Source organism: Molossus molossus, unplaced genomic scaffold, assembly GCF_014108415.1.
Source record: "Molossus molossus isolate mMolMol1 unplaced genomic scaffold, mMolMol1.p scaffold_m16_p_17, whole genome shotgun sequence".
NCBI lineage: Eukaryota > Metazoa > Chordata > Mammalia > Chiroptera > Molossidae > Molossus > Molossus molossus.
In genome coordinates this window covers 41,721,316-41,741,932 of record NW_023425352.1, presented here as the reverse complement: position 1 = coordinate 41,741,932, position 20,617 = coordinate 41,721,316, and the positions used below count along the sequence as shown (strand labels likewise).

General features: G+C 34.8%; 2 protein-coding genes and 1 pseudogene across 3 annotated transcripts in view; 1 reads left to right on the top strand and 2 right to left on the bottom strand.

Annotated features, from left to right (window-relative positions):
• Nucleotides 1-7,237, top strand: part of FAM13C (family with sequence similarity 13 member C) — a 142,958-nt gene extending 135,721 nt beyond the window's left edge. For both annotated transcript variants that reach the window (XM_036265152.1, XM_036265151.1), the window contains 3 exons: nucleotides 1,012-1,208; nucleotides 2,706-2,807; nucleotides 5,665-7,237. In XM_036265152.1, the coding sequence (XP_036121045.1) occupies nucleotides 1,012-1,208; nucleotides 2,706-2,807; nucleotides 5,665-5,788 (423 nt within the window). In that variant the 3' untranslated portion in view covers nucleotides 5,789-7,237. The remainder of the gene's footprint in view (nucleotides 1-1,011; nucleotides 1,209-2,705; nucleotides 2,808-5,664) is intronic.
• The window catches only part of PHYHIPL (phytanoyl-CoA 2-hydroxylase interacting protein like), a 43,904-nt gene continuing 30,324 nt past the window's right edge, over nucleotides 7,038-20,617 (bottom strand). The window contains exons 2-5 of the mRNA XM_036265153.1: nucleotides 17,123-17,319; nucleotides 14,450-14,624; nucleotides 10,925-11,042; nucleotides 7,038-8,297 (exon numbers count right to left, since the gene is read on the bottom strand). Coding sequence (XP_036121046.1) covers nucleotides 7,763-8,297; nucleotides 10,925-11,042; nucleotides 14,450-14,624; nucleotides 17,123-17,319 — 1,025 coding nt within the window. The 3' untranslated portion in view covers nucleotides 7,038-7,762. The remainder of the gene's footprint in view (nucleotides 8,298-10,924; nucleotides 11,043-14,449; nucleotides 14,625-17,122; nucleotides 17,320-20,617) is intronic.
• Nucleotides 19,354-20,255, bottom strand: LOC118632245 (annotated as a pseudogene).

The window sequence follows — 20,617 nt, the reverse complement described above, 5'->3', positions numbered from 1 at the left end:
CAGTTGGGCATTATCTAATTTACAACACAGCTAGACGGCCTTTCCATTCTGTCCATTTTTCTCCTTTAATCAGGAAATTGACAGTATGTTACTTGATATAATGCAACATTTGTTTTTGGTACCATTTGATCATCACTGTACAAGAAGTAAGTAGATTCATTTCAATGGAAAATATGACTACTGAAATTGAGTTAGACTACTTTTAATAAAGAGTGATTTACGGGAATACAGAACTAGAAAAGCACCACAAATCCTACTCCATCAATATTCAAACAGTCACTTGGTCAAGATATCAATATAAAAAGGAATAAATATTAACAAATATAAATTTAAATATACTTGATACATTTATACTTCCAGTTTTAAAGACAAAGACAATAGTGATTCATAATCTTCGAAATTTTCCCATTTAGTAAATATAATTTAAAATGGGGTATGATTTTCAGATTTCCTTGCGAAAAAGTCTTTTGGTTGTGATACACATTACCAGAACAGCTTAAAGAATGAATAGATTCATTTTGCTTTGGCCTTCATAGAACTCTTCCCTGAATTTGTCAATTTTCGGAGTATCCTCTTTATTTGACTGTGGCCCATACTAGAACCTGATTTAGAGTATTTCTGGATGGCAAAAGGTGTTTTGCCATCCTAACCCATCCATATAACTGTTATGAAGCTGGGGCCCAGAAGGTCTGGGTAAAAGGGAGGGACTACTAGGTAGTGCAGCAGATTGTTCTATATCTTGTATGTATGTCTATGCCTTCTTTGGCCCAGCAAACAAAGATGAACTTGGTGAGCATTTTAGCCCAGCACGGGTATTTCTTGGCTCACTAACTTCTGTAAATTTTTTATGCAACTGAGGAAGAGTTTCTCTTGGTTATTTCCTTTCCAGTTCTCAGTAGGCATAGGGGTCACTTACTGTTTACATGGTACCTATTTATGGCTCCCCTTCCTGTTTTTGTTTCCTCAAGAGGCACTTAGCATTTTGTGACCTCATTTTCTGCCCACAATAAGCAGGAAGAAGAAGACTCGGATGAAGACTGTCTACAAAGGAGCCAACAGCCTTCCTTGCTAAATGCAGCATCTCAGCTCCCTGGCGGTGATCACCTCGCCTACTCTGAGACTGAGCCTGTAAGGGTCCTGCTACCAGACGAGAAGAAAGAAATCAAACCACCGGCCCTCTCCATGTCTAATTTACATGAGGCTACCATGTGAGTGTGCATCCTAGATGTGGAGTCACCTTTTAACACCTTGTGGTCTGTGATATCTTATATGTACAAAATTCAGAAGTGCTATTAGACTCTGTTAAAAATGCTGTCAAACAAGAGAGTAGCCTTAAAAGCATAATCTGTTTGTCATCTTAACTGGAGAATTGAGAAGCCAATGCCATGAGGAACCAAGACTCCCAATTAGGTCCTAAGGATGTTATAAATGCTGATGTTCAGTTCGCTATAGTTGCACATCTTTTCACCCGGGCCTGGCCCCAGTCTAACTCTTGGCCTTTGAAAATACTCGACCAAAAGGATTTGAGGTCTTGTTTGTGTCAATAGTTGTCAGGGCCTTTATCCTAGTCTGTTCCATTTAAATAAGATGGTTTCTCCAGACTGAGGATCCCCTTGACCTTTAGTAAATGAGCTCCCCTTTGTCTCCTAATGGCCCCTCAGTCAGGAGCTATTTGGGTTTTCATTAGTGTTGTCATTATCATCATTCAGTAGCGGGCTTTCCTCTTAATTGATCATTTGGCCTTCCTTTGGTTTGTATATTACAGGCCAGATTATGAGATTTTCTTTAACATGTATTATAGTGTGTTAAGTGTATGCCCCAAGATAGAGATGGAATTCCTACCCACATGAGGTGAGATCAGGGACTACATTACATTGTAAGCGGAGATGTTAGTGTGCTTGGAGAATCATTTGGTATATCCATTTCAGCTCAAAGATGAGTGACCTGTTTAGAAGCAGAAAATCATTGTGCCTTCCTTCCTCCCTTCCTTTCTGTTTTCCCTCCCTCCCTCCCTCCCTCCTTCCTTCCTTTCCTTTCATTTATTTGTTGGTTGGTTAGTTGTTCTAAAACAGCTGTTCTTATTTTGAGTGTTAGACCTTTTTGAAAGCAATGACATGTTTTTTATGAAAATGCCCATATATGATTTCAGAGAGCTCAGTCTTCTGAAACCACACACAAGTCCCCCAGATAAAATTTCCTGCTCTAAAGTATATAACTTTACTTTCTTGTCTTAGTAGAACGAAGTGGGTAAAATTTGCAGTGTTTCTTTCTTTTGGATCTTCATTTCATTCCCAAGGGTTTTCCCATTCTCCCCATACTCGAGATTAAGGACAGAATTTTCTTTAAAATAGTTTCCTCTTCAGTCTATCACTACATACTGATGAGTATTCTTTCAAGATATCTGTTTCTCCCTCATCCATTCTTATGGCTTTTACCTTCACCACTTTTTCTAATGGGCTCAGTCTGCTTGCCTCCTGTCTGTCCCTGTCCTCTCTCCTTTCCTGCGACATTGTCTCGTCATGTGACTTCCTGCGTGTGCTCCCCTGGTCAGGCGCTGCGCGTGCCGTACTGACTTAAAGACACCCTTTTAGGCAGAATATTTCTATATTATAATCTGCTTTTACTAAAGAGAGAAATCTACTCATGATGCTCTCTCAATTACGCTAGAGCTCGGCTATGGCAAATATGTATTTTACTTGATACAGGCCTGTACTGCTTGACCATCTCCGAGAAACTAGGGCTGACAAGAAGAGACTTCGGAAAGCCTTAAGAGAATTTGAAGAACAATTTTTTAAACAAACAGGAAGGTAAGTGTGTGCAGAGGAATATTTTAAGTTAATATTTCCTGGGGAACTATTGTTAAGAATGAGCTGGAAATTCTTGAGGAACAGTGGCTCTATACAAGATATAAACAATTGCCACAGTGACTTAGACCCGGGATTTGTCTAATGCAACATTCTGATAATGCCATTGTTAGGTATGTTTCATGGAAGGCTGTCGCTGTCAAGAATGACATTAAAGTTTAAAAAATAAAGGACGAACTTAAAAAATCCCTAACTTTAAATATAACTATTGAATTTATCTAAACCTTTACAGAAAATCTGATTTTAACTTCTTTGTTCTTGGTTACTTAGTTCCACAAGTTATTCTCTATTTTATTACATAATTTGTCTTTTACTTTAAATATATGCTTTAAACTTTAGGATCAGCCCTTCATTATTTTATTTCAGGATTTGATCAGAAGTTCATCGTTATTTTTTCTGTCCCTTCATTAACTGTTTAGCTAGATCCCCTTTTTCTGTGTTGACCCAGATATCTCAATATGCGCCCCATTAGTTTCCTCTAAATTTTGGTGTATAGTCAACAAAATTATATTGGTTACTGGTCTACTTCTGGAAGAGACAGTGACAGATCACTTAGCTATCCTGAGCCTGTTTCCATGACGAAATGACTGCACTTCCTGGGATACTCTGGGAAGCTATAGCTGTCATATTGGATGTCAGTCTTAAAACAATAATAATAAAGGGTATAATTTTCCCAAAGTCACAAAGTTATTAAGGTGGTCGAGGAGGAGGTCAGTGGCACAGTGGCTCCTCGGTCTTCCTCTCCTTCTACACATCTGCCCTCCTGAAGTGCTTCCACTTCAGAGAATGAGGCTGCCCTGAAGGAGAGAGACTATATTCTAAAGCACCTTGGAAGCTTAGGTCTACGCACCTCTAAGTCAGCAGTGTTTCCATTTCAGTCCTTCAGAGCTGTTCACTAAAACTGGACCTACTAAGTCAGAAACGTTTTGCATTCAGAAAATACAGACGTAACCAACCTAGTTTTCTGCTTGGAGTCTTCCTTTCCAAGTGATTGCTACAAGTCCAAGTTACTTTCTTTTCTGCTGATGTTAACTAATCTAGTGAGAGTGTGATGTGGCTGTTAAGCTTAGACCATAAAACATAATTTCTTATTTTTTCCATTTCCATTTTTCCCCTTTATAAAATTTCCATACACCTTGTACATTAAAATTTTACCTGTTTGAATGCAGGAGTCTACTTTAAAGAGTTTGAGAACTTCCCAATTTACTAGTATCCTGCTTAATGGATCTGCAGTGGTACTTGGCATAACTTCTGACATGCAAGGAAGTTAGTTATGTTCCACATATAGTATTCTGCACCTGTGAGTCCTGAACCCACTTCAGATAAGCCTATGTTTGACTGAGGCTGTATGCCCTCCTGTGCCAGGAACTATGTCAATAAATACTTTAAGCATGTTTTATGTAACAGGAAAGCTGCTTCAGGAAATACTAGCAGAATTTTTCATTCTGGCCAATACACTCTTGTTTATTAGTTGAAATGGAGTACACAGGACCAGGGAAAATTTATATAGTAGATTATTCATATTTTCCTATAAGTTAGATCATATTATTCACTTATATATGTGTATACAAATTAAGGTGTATTTAGACACCTAGTTATAAGTTTGGCCCATAATACAGAATGGAAGCAAAGGAATTATGTTATATAATTTAGACATTTAATGGGAACCCTGTCTATAGATTTAACTACTGTTCTGAGTTCTGTATTAGAAATTGCAGAACAGTGTATAGTGGTGCAATACTATAGAAAACTACATTTTTAGGGATTAGCTTTTTTTATTTGTAAGAGATATATCAATACTGGGAAAATGGAATGGGGGATAGGTAAAACATTAAATGTTTGACATTTACCCATTTTCAGCTATTTTAATATTGGAGAGGAGCTGTTTTTATATTTGGTAGCAATTGTGGTGACTTCATTTATGTTTTCTACCCCTTGTATTTCAAAGTCATGGGTGGAAACGTCTTATATGCAATTGGCCATCTTATCAAACAAGGAGACGAGCTTTCTGAGATCCTGAAGCGATTATTGCCCTTTAGGGAGATGTCCTGGAACATAATTTTGTGAGAAGGTGAATGGTTTTAACTGCAGATGTTTCCCAGTTTTTGTTCAAAGTACATGGCAAGAACATGCAGTAGTTAGAATGCACATGTATAAAAATCTATGCATTGTTATATATCTAGTGTTAGTATAATTAGTATGCCAAGAGAACCACTGAAATTTACATTCATAAACTACTTAAATCAAATAACTTCTCGGTGATTCTATTACATATTTACAGAAACAGGCATTGCGATGATAAGAAAACTTGGAAATATTTCTTGTTTGTAAGGTAGCCATTGAGCTTTTCTACTTATAGTACCATAAATTTATAAGTTATTTTTGTTAGTATGATTCCTGTAGTATTTGAACAACAGTCACTGTAAAGGCGGAACGTCCTGCACAGCCATGGACCTGCAGCACGGATAAAGGGAGAATGACTACTCAAGGCATGCCTTGAGGGTTCTGGTGTTTGTTTCCTCAGACTTTGTCACCTGCCCTATTGTTGTTATATGCCTGTGCACTGGACTGTATATTTGCAAAACATGTATGACACTCAAGTTCTCAAGGGTACTATTAGATAGAAATGTAATAACATATGGAGGAGGGAGTGAATGAAGGTGAAAGGGAAGGTAAAACAGACACAATGCAAAAACCAAGTGGAAACTGCTACCCTGTACTTTCTCAAGTAAGAATTATGAAAGGATTTATGACGACTTGATTCATTGTGAACTAATAGATGGTATTTTCTGTTTTGCAGAAGTCCACAAAAGGAAGATAGGATACCCATGGCAGATGAGTACTGTGAATATAAGCACATAAAAGCCAAACTGAGACTGCTAGAGGTCCTTATCAGCAAGCAAGATGTGGTCAAAACAATTTGAGGTTCAAGAAATGTTCGTGACCACATTCATCCAAGATAGAGTTTATTTTCTTCTGCCATTCTTGCTGAGTAAGTAGTTTTGAAATACCGAAAACTGAAGCACTTTAGTGGTAGGTAGGTAGTTTTTAAGAAGGGATGGCAAGTGGAATTATAAATGATGAGGAGAGATTTAAATGGGGGAAATATAATATGTAACAGTATAATTAGAAAAATAAAATTTAACTTCATCTATGCCAAGGAGAAAACTCAGTCAGTATAATTATTTCGGAAAACATCTACTATTTTATCAAATCTAAATATTACATAGCATCCACTTGTTCAATGGGCCACTTGTTAGAGAAAGTCTATTTAGTGTCCAAAGACTGCTTATCCTGATGTATGGAAAAAAGCATGATTTTAAACATTAATAAATGCAGGAAAAGAAACTCTTTTCAGATAGGAAGGAATACAGATAGTAAAAATGTAATTTGAAACTTCTATTAGGTTTTTAAGTGATAAAAAATCTACCTGGTCCCCTATGTCTGTGAGGCTCTCAGTACCCTGAAATACACTAGAACACGTCACTGCTAATTTTTTATATCAATATAAAAATAGCACATTATTTTATGTTAATTGAAATTTAACATTTCTGATTACCAAAGCTCATTCTGATAGCATGTACTTTGTGAATTATCTTTGTCTATAATTGACAGATGTTTATATTAAAATAAAATATTGTATTAAAATTTGAAAATAGGTATTTTGGATAGACAAGTGTCTGCAGTATATATCTAATGTGATCATAGTTATGATTGCTAATCTTTTTGTTTACTATAACTAAGATTATATAACTATTTTTCCATTGGGAATACGCATTTTTCTTAATGTTCCAAGGTCTATACTTTGTAGTCAAAGAGCTTTCTCATGAGCTGTAGTTATTCTCCGTTCTGTACAAAATGAAAGATTTGAAAATTGTTTGGTATGACACCTTGGAAAAAAAGCCAGAATATTTTATTTGCTTCATCAACTTTATATTGTTTTGTTATTTTATACTAAAACACGTTTATTATTTTTGCTTTTGTAAAAATAAGTGAAAGATCGACATTTTCTCTTGTACCAACCGTGTTTGTATTTCTAATGTTTAAGCATGATGTTTGAACAAATTCACATTTTCATATAGTTTGGATGGGAAGAATATTGACTATTTCAGAGGCTTATTGTTTTCTCTGTATTTACCTGATATTTTGTAACTTTTATGAATCAGAATAATGTCCTTCATAAATTTGTTTAATTAAAGTCATCTACTTGTAACAGGACAGATACACAACTATTTGAGGTTTACAAACTACATCTTTGATAAGGGAAATGGTTTCGTGACATGTATACAATTGCTATTAAAATGTAACTATATATTCTATATGATTGTAAATATTTTATACAATACAAATAAAATATTTTTCTATTATATTTATTATGTTGAAACACAGTAGTTGCTTCCTGTTAGCTAATATAAATAACATAAATAACACTGTCAAACAACAAGTTGGAAGTGCTGACAATTCTAGGCTTCAAGATTTAACTCATGCTGCAATTACACCCTTTCATGCGGTTTGGAGTTATCCCAACATTTGTTCAGTAGATTAAAATGAATGCATATTTAAACACCATTTATAAGCCATTATTTTGTATTTTGCTAAAGCGGTTTATATAATTGTTTTGTTATGTTTGGCATAAAGGAGAAATAAAAACATTGCAGCATCTAGGCAATAAAGTGTCAGAAGGAGAACAGAATATTTCATCATAGAAAGTGGGATGGGAAGGCAATAGGAAACACTAAAACGGCTCTGAATGACATTTGAAAAGTGGAAGTTTGCTTTTGGTGATAGCGGCATGTGCATGCTTCAGTGGAAAACATCTGGTCATGAAAATGGACAACGGACGATCAGTGCTCCTAAGGGAAAGAAAGGGACTGAATGAAGAGTAGGAAAAGTGGGCATTAACGTCCAACACTGATATTACAGGTTTTGCAGCTGGGATCTTTCTTTGCATTTGCAGTAGACAAACTCATGAGCTGATGACCAGTGATTTCTGCCACGGTGCCCAGAGAAAGATCCACGGGGTCAGTGTAAATGACTTCTAAAATGACATCCTGGGCATGGTGGTAAACGAGCACCCCATCTTCTTCTATGCAGGTCAAAAACTTATTATCCTTGGAATTTAGTTGAGGAAGACGCTGCTTACAAAATTCATCTCCTGGTGATCCCACAGGGGCAATAACAAGAATCACATAATGATAAGCAGTGTACATACAGTAGAAGTCCCCAAAGTATAAGTTAGTATTGGGGTTAAAAAGTTTTTCTGCTGCGATCTCAAACCTGTATCTTCCATAAGGTGAATCCTGGGGTGGCTTCCCAGTATTGAATTCAGTGCTGCAGCTGAAGAAGATGCCTTCTAATTTTCCACTGATAGGAGAGCCATGGCTACCACTGTTATCTTTGACAGAGGGCTGCATAGCATTCCCATGATGTTCCCTGCAAGAGAAAAGAAATGGTCAATGTTTGGTACAGTAGTGGTAAAGCTGCTGATTTATAGCTTTGAATGATGCTAGGATTAAAAGTCAACTGTCTGTTAGAAGCCTAAATGCTCATCCTATATCACATCAAGGAGAATTTATTTATTTATTTATTTATTTTCTCACCCGAGGACACTTTTGCATTTATCTTCAGAGAGGGGGGGAGGGAGAGAGGGGGGAAGGGAGAGAGAGAAACATCAATATGCGAGAGACACACAGACTGGCTGCCATCCACATGACCCAAACCAGGGCCAGGGATGAACTGCAACCGAAGTACGTGCCCTCAGTGGGAACTGAATCCGGATCTCCTGCCCACAGGCTGATGCTCCAACCACTGAACCAAACTAATCAGGGCTAGGAGAATGCATTTTTGACATTACCTATAGATGGTTAAGTTCTAGCCTTGACCATAAGGTAAGGATGTTCCATTTCAAACCTCAGAGATTTTTTTTTTTTTTTTTTAATCCTCACCTGAGGATATTTTTCCATTTCTTGTACAGATAGAGTGGGAGGGAGAGAGAGGGAGAAACATCTATGTGAAGGGACACATCGAGTGGCTGCCACCCGCAGGACCAACCAGGGCCGGGGACAAACTGCAACCGAAGTATGTGCCCTTAGCGGGAACCGAACCCGGGTCTCTCTGGAGGCCGATGCTCTAACTGCTGAGCGAAACTGGCCAGGGCTCAAACCTCAGAGATCTTTAACATAATAAATTTTCTGGTCATAAACTAATTTATATATGAATTTACAATTGTCATGGAAAAATCCAACAAAAATAAATTTCCTTATTAGTAAATACATTTTTTATACTAGTATATTGGAATAACTGTATATACAATAGCCTTTTGCATATTCCACGCTCTCTGACTTTTTTTTTCTTGGAAGAATTTTTGGAAACCGATGTAGCCAATTTTAGAGTCTAAGGACCTGAAAGTAAAAAGCCAGGGCCCACCCAGAGAACAGAAAATCAGAGAAATACTGACCTCTAGTGGTCATATAAAATAGACATTAGCAGTATTCCAGTAATCTAAACCTAATACCAAAGATGTATTTATTTCTATTGCTGTATTTCTTATTAAAGAAAATAGCAATAGTGAATCTTTTTTTTTTTTTGTTTTCAAATTTTACACTTAACAAATATAAAGGAATAACTTTCTTGTTATATGTGGTCATTTCTATTTCTATTCAACAGTTGACAGGTATAATAATTTGTGTTGTATCTCTCATTTTGTACTCTCTAAATTAAGTGAATGGCATCCACCATGAGTTATATAGACTCAAGGGTAGAAAATTTACCAACTAAAAGAGTCATGAACTAAACTTGTTATTCATAGGATATTCAAACATAAGACAGGAATGTTTTGGCTTTTTTTTGCCATCAAACTATATAAAACTATATGATATTGCAAAGTACTTCATTTGAACAACGCTACCACCTAAATTCTCTCTCTCTGATTTTTTTGTTGTTGTTGCATTTTACACAACTTGGACATGATTGAAATCTGGACCCACGACCTTGATTTAAGAAAAACTAGAGTGGTATGAAACAACAAAGTTTCCTAATTTCTTTTTTCATATACAATCCTGTCAATTTGAGATTCCTTTAGAGTTTAATGTGAAACCAAGGCTTTAAAAAATAACAAATTATAGGAATTCCTATAATTTGTAATTATAAATTAAAAGTTTTAGAACCTATATAAGATTTATTTTAAAATACTTAGTCTCCCTTAAAAAAAACACATCTGCCTATTCACTCTCCTGAAATTTTCTCCTACAAATATGAAAGGGGGGGGGCTATAAGTATTGAAACTAACTGTTGTTTAAAATTCTTTTGAATTCTAGGAAACTGCTCCAAGACTAAACATAGGCTAGAAATATTAGCCAAACACTACAAACTGAGCCGGGTAGCTCAGTTGATTAGAGCATCATCTGGATATGCCAAGGTTGCAGGTTCAACCCCCACGTTAGGGCACATTCAAGGATCAACCGATGAATGCATAAATAAGTGGAACAAAAAATACTATTTCTCTCTCTCTTTCTCTCTCCTTTCCTCTTTCTCAAATTAAGATATTTTTTTAAGCACAGGAGACTGTCCTCATGAATAATTCAATATAACAATTGATAAATTTCCATTTAGGCAGAAATCTAAAAATCCCACCTGATTCACCATAATATTTCAGGAAATAATCACTCTTTTATTCTCTCATTTTTAATGTCTTAGACCCACAACAGAGGAGAAAAGTTAGTAGTTGATATGAGACAGAGACACTGAGTTATTGAGAATTAGAGGAGTGTGTACATGAAATGCTCAATCTAATTGTGGGGGTTTAAGATCTTTCATTCAAATAGATAGGAATTGGTATTAAAAATGATAATAGAAAGGAATCTGAATGAAGTGGAAAAAAAATCCCACAATCTGACTTTTTCTAATTAGTTATTCTGGGAAATAAAGTCAGAGTATAATTAACTATTTTGAAAAGAAACTAAAATTGCTATTTCCCAGAACTAGACTCAAGGAAAACCTAAGCCTAGAATTTGGAATGTCATTTAAAAAAGCAAATATATATGTATACATTTGATCCTTACCGAATATAGTCAAAATATTCTTTGTGCTGGTTACGATAAAAAACAGAAAATTTTAGCATCCGTCCTGCAATCACTTCGGCCTTCTCCAACAGTTGTGTTAGATGAACTTTTGAATAGTCTGAAAATAACAAAAAAAAGTATATTAGTAAAAATATGTTATAGACTCATAGACAAAGCTCTGGTGTGGGGGAGGGAGTGAGCAAAAGAGAAGGAGAGAGAATGCATGGGCAGCACAACAGTGTGGTGACTCGAGGCGGGGGTGCGGAAGAGGGTAGGTAGAGGTGGAAGAGGTCATAGAGGGGATACACGGTGATGGGGAAAAATCTTACCGAAAAGTTCCAACTATAGACTTAATAAATTGGACATGATTAAAGTTCACCTTTGGGAAATTTATCTTACTGAACAGGATATTGCATTTAACAATGAAAACATTTATTGTCTTTGTGTGGCACATTTTTCTTTCTACAAAAATATCTTTGTTATGGTTTATGGTTGTTTTTTAGAATACTCTTATATTTTTTCATGCTTTGAAATGAAAGATCTTGAAACAAAAATGTTAATAAGGAATACAGACTCTGTATAACTCAAGTAATGTCAATCAGTATCATACAAGCTTTTCTTCAATTAGCTGATAAATTGAATAAAAAAAGCTTATAATCTGAAACAAACAGCAAATAGAATTTAAAGAAGTATAAATGATAATGTTAATGTAATTTACTCCCTAAATGTATGAGGTTGGCAAGGTAGATTAAATATAGCCATTTTAATGAGGCAGAAATTGTGGCTTATCACGGTTTAATGATTTGCCAAAATGTTTATATGGTTAGTGTTTTAGGGGCTAGGTCTCTGGCTTTTAGTTGATGGTTTTTGGATACACAAGACTCTGAAAATCTAAAGCATCTCTCAAAGTAAACTCATATTTTCACCAACTTTTTGTTTCAAAATTGGGGATTATTGTCAAACTCCTGTACCAGAAAGTGAGCAGAAATTTTCATCTATAAAAATCACAAGATTTTCCAAATAAAAGCTACCTCGTTGAATTGCTCATGGTTTGTTTACTCACTGCTTCACTGGCTTAACATTTGTTCATATTAGAACATATGATGTACAAGGTACTGTGCAAAATTAGATGATCAGGTTAAAAGATAAAAATGTATTATTCTTCCTCTCAACGAACTCACAGTCTAAGGGAGGAGATAAATATACAGGCAACTATGACTTATTATGGGGTAAGCACAAGGTTTATCTGTCATAGACTAGGCTAGAAGTCCATTAGTCTGTGGCATTCTGTTTTATTCCCAATGCTTTGCACAGTGCATATATGTGCTCAATAAATGTTAAGTGAATGATATGTCCAGATTAAAAGATAATTTATACAAAACGGCTTTCTCAAAATTTACAGAGTGAAGGTTATTGATAAAGCTTAGATGAAACAGTCTCTGAATTATTTTTGATAAACAAGCTTTGAACAGTTTAAGTTCCTCTTATATTTTACTCATGGAAATAAAGATGCAAAATAAATTATAGATAAGTTTTGTGGCACATTTAAAAACTGACATTTTCCTTATTATTTACCCCATAACTTCCTTAGAAGAATTATAGGATGTGGTTAAATGAAAGAGCAACAGGGAGATCAGTCTAAAGAAAAGAAGTCTTTAAGGTTTTCCTTCATATATATAGAAGTAAAAGACACTTATAGTTAAATAGATTGTAGAAGAGAGTTAAATGTGTGTGTATCAATTGATTGATAGATGATACATACAATTTCTGAACTAGAATTGCCAAAGGTTTTCCTTAAGATAAAGAAGAATTAATATTTCACACCTTTTCCTAATGTTGAATGGTAAATTATAGCTCTTTTTAATGGGTAAATACTATGATACAGTTTAGGGCAGTCTTATGGAAAATAGCATGAATTCAAACACTATCAAAGAGAATGTGTGTGTCTCTTACTGTGTCTTACTTAAATTAAATCTCCCTGGGAAGGCACAATTAAAGTAAGCAGAAAGAAATGAAGTAAGAAAAGTAAATACAAGGTAGATTCCAAAGAGGAATTTTAATTCAGGAAAAAAAAATTGAGGGGATATATTAATTCCAACATGACACATCAAATATAGGTAAAAGTTATGTCAATGAGAATTCTTTACTCAATATTAATAAATATATAAAATCTTTAGCTAGTTCCTTACTGATTACTGGTCTATGATTAATACCATATTTCATCTATTCTAAAATGTATTTTAAAAAACATTTTAGCATCTCTGACATGAGTCTGACAATAAATATGACAAGAAAACACTACTTCATAGTTTAATTGGCAGTATTTTTTCTTAGTGATACAAAAAATGGTTGATCTTAGAATCAATGACATCTTAGATAGAAAGAGGTATGGGACCAGAGAGACCTTTTCCTTGCTCTCAAACATTGAAATCCTTAGCAACCAAGGGTGTTGCAACCATTAGCAACTTTCTCATAGAACGAACAAAAAGGGTTAAAGATAAAATCAAAATAACATAGAATTAAATTCCATCCATTCAGTATACCTACAGAAGTTTTATACTCAGTTTTAGATTAAGAAACAACAGAAGATACTGAGATAAAGCAGTAGCTAAGCATGTATGGAGTGTAAAATAATGCAAGTATTAGGTTGTGGGGGTCAAATAGCTGATTTATCTGAAAAATGCTTCAGCTGAGAAAAGTTGCTAAGCAACCTGCAATAGGTGAGGTAAATTGTTTTTAAGACTTTCTACAAGCTCCTTTAAACATTCAGTCTCTCTCTCTACAATTCTTTTAGGAAACAATCACCTAGACAAAGAGGAAACAAAGCACCATTCTGAGAGACAAAAGGAGAGGATGACAGATGTGCCCCTTCAACACCTATTTAAGTGTTCAATAAATATGTTTGATTGAATGAATAAATAAATAGATAAATGAATGAGATGGATGGTAACATTTCCAATATAATAGAATATTAAGGCACAGTTCACGATCAAAGGGGATGGCTCTCCATATCAGATATCCCAATGCCAAACAGCTATGATGTATTTTCTAATGAAGCAAAGGCATTCACATACACAACACTAGTTTAGAGAGAGATTTTCAGCACTCGAGTGAAAAAAATCCAGAAACATTTCTGGTTAGGTACAGTCACTGAGATTGGCCTCTTTCCCCCTAAATTAGAGAAAGCTGTTCCTTGCTGCTTCTTTCTTTCAATACTCATGAAAATAAAAAATAAGAAAAGGGGGGGGGGCTCTTTCTCAAAATATGCTGAGTGTATTTTCAAACTGCATCAATTTTTATTTGCAAAGCATTTACTTTGAAAAATTAAACTATGCCATTATCCAGCTTTTGTTGAGAACCTCAGCTCCTTCCAATCAATACAACACAGTTTGTACTGTTTGTTACACAATGTTACTGGCAATGCAACAATGACCCATGTGATACATATCATCTATTACAAAAAGAAATATTTTTTCTGTAATTAGCTTTCCAGGAATTGTTACAGACTTTGTCGTCTTCTCTTACCTGCTGTGCAGAATTCTATAATTTCACTCCATTCAGACACAACATAATCACCATCAACTTGTTTTGAGGCAGTCTGCACTGCTACTGTATACTCAGTTCTTGGGCTCAGAAACCAGTGCCCACGGACAGTCATTGGCAAGGGAACAGCTTTTGCCACTAATTTTGTTGGAACATCCTAGGAAGGAAAGAAAGGAGGGAAGGAAGAGAGGAGGGAGGAGGGAAAGAAATAAGTTAATTTAGCAGTATAATGTGAATTAATTGTAAACAATGCAGAGTAACTTATAAAATTCCCAGCTGATGAAAGAATTTTCCTGTTTAAAGACATTTAAGCATTATTATATTCAAATCTTATTCTCCAGATATACAAACTAAGGCTCAACTTGATCAAGAGACATGCCTAAGGTCATACAGCATAAATATACTTAGATTTTAGTTTTCTTGATTTTTAGTACAATGTTCTCTGTACCTTCCTTATATATGTTCCTTAAAATAAGATTTTAATACAAAACGATAAAACAGAAACATGAAAGAAATAAAATTCAATGTATTTAGTATTTAAAAATATTTGCTTAATTTATACTACCCAATAGTTTTATTACTAAATATTTTATATGTAAAGGGAGAGGACATTTTAAAAACAAATATTTCAAATTAAATGAATTAATTGTACATACAAATGAGGTAACATTCGCTCCATTTGTATTCAAGTATGGAATCTGTGTGTAACAGAAAAGTTTAGATATTTCTAAACAACTAATAAGATAATTAAACCTGCTAATTGAATATTCACCACATGTCTGAAGATATGGTATTCTAAGTGTGGAATGAAGAAAGGGGGTCAAATCTTGACATCATTTAATGTTAACTATGTCAAATCCACTTTAAGAAGGCAATGTCAGCAAAGAGAATAATCATCATCAGAAAGCATAATAAAAATTGGAACAGGGTAAAAATGACTTATCAATCTTGTTCTCTCTCTCACAGTTATCTGTATGTATAATTCTCACTTATAGTTAGTATGTATAACTGTACATCTAGTAAAATGCAAAATTTCCAGACAAAATACGACAGTGCTTTCAAAAGATGTGTCAAGTTAAACTTAGTATCAATAAAAATTTTTTTTAAAAACCCAGACCATCATCAGTGAAATTACTAAAATATAAGAAAGAATACTTAAACCAGGTAGCTATTATTCTTTCCATAGCTATCTCTTAAGGGAGATATATAACAGAAAACATATGTGTTAAGTAGATGGTATGAGAATAAATATCAGAGAAGCGTTACATCTGTAAATCAACTAAGGGTTCATTTCCATTCTCAAACCATAGAACAAAAGACTACATAAAGCAATTTTTAGCCCTAAAGTATTTTAACAATACCCTAAAGTTTGTAAGCTTTTTCACATTCCTCTTTTGTCAGTTATTATAGGAGAAATGTGTGCTTCCATGGAAAACTATGCATCACTATCACACTCTTCTGGCTATCTTCCCCTGATTCTGTGGAAGCTATTTTACAACTCTGTGATTTGTAGATAGCTTATAACAATTCAGTTATTCTTGTCTAAAGACATGCAAATAAATTTTATTCAGTGGGAGGGACAACCCTCCCTCCTGCCTCTGTTCCCTTCTACAACTCAAAGCAGTTTTGCCTCCACTTATACATTTATTTCAATATCCTCATTTATAACTGTGTCTTTTCTTTGGATTATTCTCTGTAAATCTTTAACACATGTTCATTTTTATGTCTGTGTGACAGTTGTGATTTTACCTTTTTGTGTGAGAGTTGTGATTTTACCTTTTTAGAGAGAAATTTATTTTAACAATATACTTAGCATTTCATTTTCTTACAAGATTTCTTAGAAGGACAGGTTTTTAAAATGACAGATAATTTTTATTCTTCCCAATGTTAAATACATCATATATAAGTAATTAATAGAACATTATTTCTGCCCAGACGGTGTGGCTCAGTGGTTGAGCACTGATCCATGCACCAAGAGGTCACCGGTTAGATTCCTAGTCAGGGCATATGCCCAGGTTGTGGGCCAAATCCCCAGTGTGGGGCATGCAGGAGGCAGTCAGTTGATGTTCTCTCTCATTGATGTTTCTATCTATCTCTCCCTCTCTCTCTAAAAATTAATAAATAGAAAATTAATTAAAAATATTGAACATTATATTCCACAAATAAGTGAGATCATATGATACTTGTCTTTCTCTGGCTTGTTTCACTTAGGATGATACTTTCCAGGTCCCTCCATGTAGTCTCAAAGGATAAGAGATCTTTAGTGAAACAAGCCAAACAGAGAAAGATGATCTCACTTATTTGTGGAATATAATGAACATAACACTCTGAGGAATGGGGTAGTCCCAGAGATGTGGAAGTGGGGTACAGACTGACAATCCCCAGAAAAGCGGGTGGTGAGGGAGAGATAAACCACAAAACTTATATGCATGTATGCATGAACAATGGACATGGACAACAAAGCTGGGGACAGGGCAGGGAGGGAGGGAGAGGGGGGAATCAGTGGGGGATAAGGAGAAACATCTGTAACAAAAATTAATTAATAAAAATAAATTAATTAATAAATAAAAAATATTGAACATTATTCCTTTTCTCAAAATGTCCCCATGCTTAGAAAGTTTTGAAGATGCAAATATAAATGTGTTAGGATTTTACCTTGTGTTTAAATTTATTGGAGTTCTTGTTCTCTTTCTTGTTGAGGTCAATGAAATAGTGTGTAATACGGTCCTTTGATTTTGAATCCATTTCCCATGAAATCTTGAATGAGTCACATGTAATGTTGCTTATTTTGATGTTATGTGGTACAGGAAGTTCTTCCATCTCGGCTATGCCACTGTCTTGTGACTTGTTTCCTGCAGAAAAGCAATGCACAGATAGTCTGTTTCCAACTAATGGATTTTTCCAGTTTGCAAGTTGTGTACATATTTCTGAACTCAACCAATTACTAACTCTGAGATTTCGTTTTGTTCATGAAGTGATTTGAATGTTAATGACAGTAAAAGGTCACATACCAATAAAAATCAGAACTAAATTAGTCTTTACCAACTCTACATTTTCAATTTACTTTTCTAATTTCTGCTTTCACAGAATGAAAACATTTTTCTAATCTAGAAAAGATTAGCCTTGCATGGTAGGTACCATCTGAAAAGCCCCAAGAGACCATTTTTCCTTCTTGACTAACCAATTCTGCTAATATCAAGTGTTTTAAGCTGGATAATGTCAGATATGTTGATAATGAAGAGTCCAGTCAAATAAAAAAATGTTTCTTTTAAAAAAACTCTATGAGGTATCAGTGATAGTCTGTAAGACTTGCTTCTCCTTTTCCCCTTTGTAAATTATATACAGAAATAGCATGTAATGATTACACTACATATACAAATAATATTAAAGACCATTCTCTAGCAAGTTACTATGTCAGGAATTACTCTAGGACTCTTTCTACCTGTTGTAGCTTGATAAATTTAATTTTGAGTGCTAAAACAACAGATAACACTAAAAGAGAAAAAATGATTGCTATGGTGATTGATATTGAAATCCTGAAGAATGTATCTAACATCTGGTTACTTTAATGACTGTGTCCTACATTTCCACTGAGAGAAAATGCTATCACTTTGGCTAACATTATGATGGATGACACAGATTTACCAAATTTGTTTTTTATATAAGAATGACATCCTGAATCAAATTTTACTCTACTTGTTTTCCTATGTTCCCTTCCTTCAAGCCAACATAAAATTCAATGCTCTAAAAAAGAATAAATAAAACTGTTTTATGATAAAAAATGGTAGGTCATAAATCAGCTACATAACTTATTCCTTAAGAATAAAATAGCAAATCTTGATCAGCAAAAATTAAAAAACAATAAATGTTGCCTTGTGGCAATATCTACCACTCAAGATTAGGTTGTTCTCTCTGCCTTCACACTCCCATTTCAATTATTGATATAAAACTTTTGACAATTCCCAGTATTACATTTTTGACCCACATTGTCTCATTTCAATCTGTGTGGTAGCTAGAGGAACCCAATAGTAATTGAAGCTAATTTCAAAATAACTTCTTTATTATCATTTTTGAACAATACTTTTAAAAATCCTTATTTCTTCTATGTATTTCCCTCACACTCCATTTTCACCAGAGTCCTTCTCCAGTAAAACTCCCATCTTTTTCTTTCCTTCTAGCCTGACCTCATAGAATCCCCAAATTTCTTCTGCTAAATCCTTTCAAAAGTCAAGGGGAGGGAGGGTAGCAGCAAGTGTAATGCTTTCAATGGCCTTGGGAAAGGGAAAGGCAGTAAGTACTCAAACTTGGTAATTTTTGCTCCATTTAGAAAAGCCTACATTTTAACATATTATTCTGATTGCAGTTATGTTTTAAATATTAGCAACATTAAAAAAAATATTTCTGGACTCTAATGGTAGAAATATCTATAGAACTCTTCTGAAGTATGACTGTCCATTTAATTTCATAACTGAGTGAAAAAAATTATTTAAGATCATATAAAGAGTAAAATTATTTTGCATTTGATCCAATTTAATAAAAATACTCATATATTAACACTATATGAAATACTGTATTTTGCCACTTAAACTTCCATTATTATCTTATTCAACCTTAAAAACAAATAATTGATTATTTCCTAGAATATACTTTATTTTATACATTTGTCCTTGTTATTAAAACTTGAGATAAAAACTGAAGTGTGGAAACTTTTGCTCAATTCATTTCCCATTCAGAACAATATAAAGCTCAAACTTATAAAGGATTTGTTATATCAAGAATTTTCATTTTCAAGTTCCAGTTCATTATTATAGTCCCAGTTCTTTTTATAAAAAGAAGAGTCTGTTAAAGAATTGCTTTTTTACACAAACTATAAATCACTAAGAAACTTAAATCTCTAAGCCACAGCAAACAGGTGGCAATTCAACATCCAGAGTCCACGGAGTGCTTGAGGAGACTGCAACGGATCAGACTCCCACTGTGGAGAGGGCATCTTCAGAGGTGAAGGGGGGCCGAGGTGCAACAGCTTTTCAAGTTTCCTCTCCTCATAGAGGATCATGAGAGGCACTCCATTCAAGGGGAGCTGTGTGATCTGGTGTTCTTTAGGCAGGTCAAAACTCAAAATCCAGAGAATTGTTGAAAGTACTACAGATGTCCCTCTGTTTTCCGCCACTGACCCCCTCCGCCCTACTCCCACCCACCCCCAGGCCTTCACCTCACTATTTTCTGTGTCCATTGGTTATGCATATAAATTATTTGGTTAATCTCTTCCAGCTCCCCTTGAGATTCATTCCATGCTTCCATGTCTCTGGACCTATTTTGTTAGTTTATGTTGTTCATTAGATTCCACATATAAGTGAGATCATGTGATACTTGTATTTCTCTGACTGCCTTATTTCAAAAGATACATTTAAAAACAAAAGAAAGAAATCGTCAGGGACAAAAAATTCTAGAGGATTGAAGGAAAAGAATTTTTCTATTTCTGGATAGGTGTCATCTAGGCAGGAACAGAGCTTTTTGCTTGAACAGTCTTCTTAGTCACCTTCTTAGCAGAGGTTTTCTGTTTCTGTTTGAGAGGTCTATTAGTCTTTACTGACTGTTCTGTACCTCTGTTGACAGTTCCTAAAGCCTTTCTGAGAGCATCAAACATTTTGCCAACATGTGGTGTTGAAACCTGAGATACCCTATCTAAAACTTTGAAAGGCCTGGACCCTAGCTTCAGCCGGTCCTTAGGAGTCAAACGGGTGCCTGGTTCTCCATTTTTCTTATCCACAAAGATCACATTAGCCATTGTGGATTAATTTAGGATCAACAGCCAAAATCACCCATGACTCAGCCTCTCTTAGTCACAGTTCTTAACAAGCCACCAGATTATTCTCTATGCCGCTTTTTAACTTGGGCAGAAGAGGTAAATAATTTAACTTATATTAATCCTAAACTACATGTAACTTCCTTCCTCCCCACACTCCGAGAATCAATATTTAACTGAGATTTGAGAAAAATGACAGAAGACGATGTTGTCTATAAAACCGGTGAAACAACAGTGGTCCATATGACACTAATAATCAATAGCCTACCAGTACTATCTTAGATCTGTACAATGAAGTGTGCTCCAAATGCAGCTTCCCTTTCTTAGTAAGACTTCATATTAAG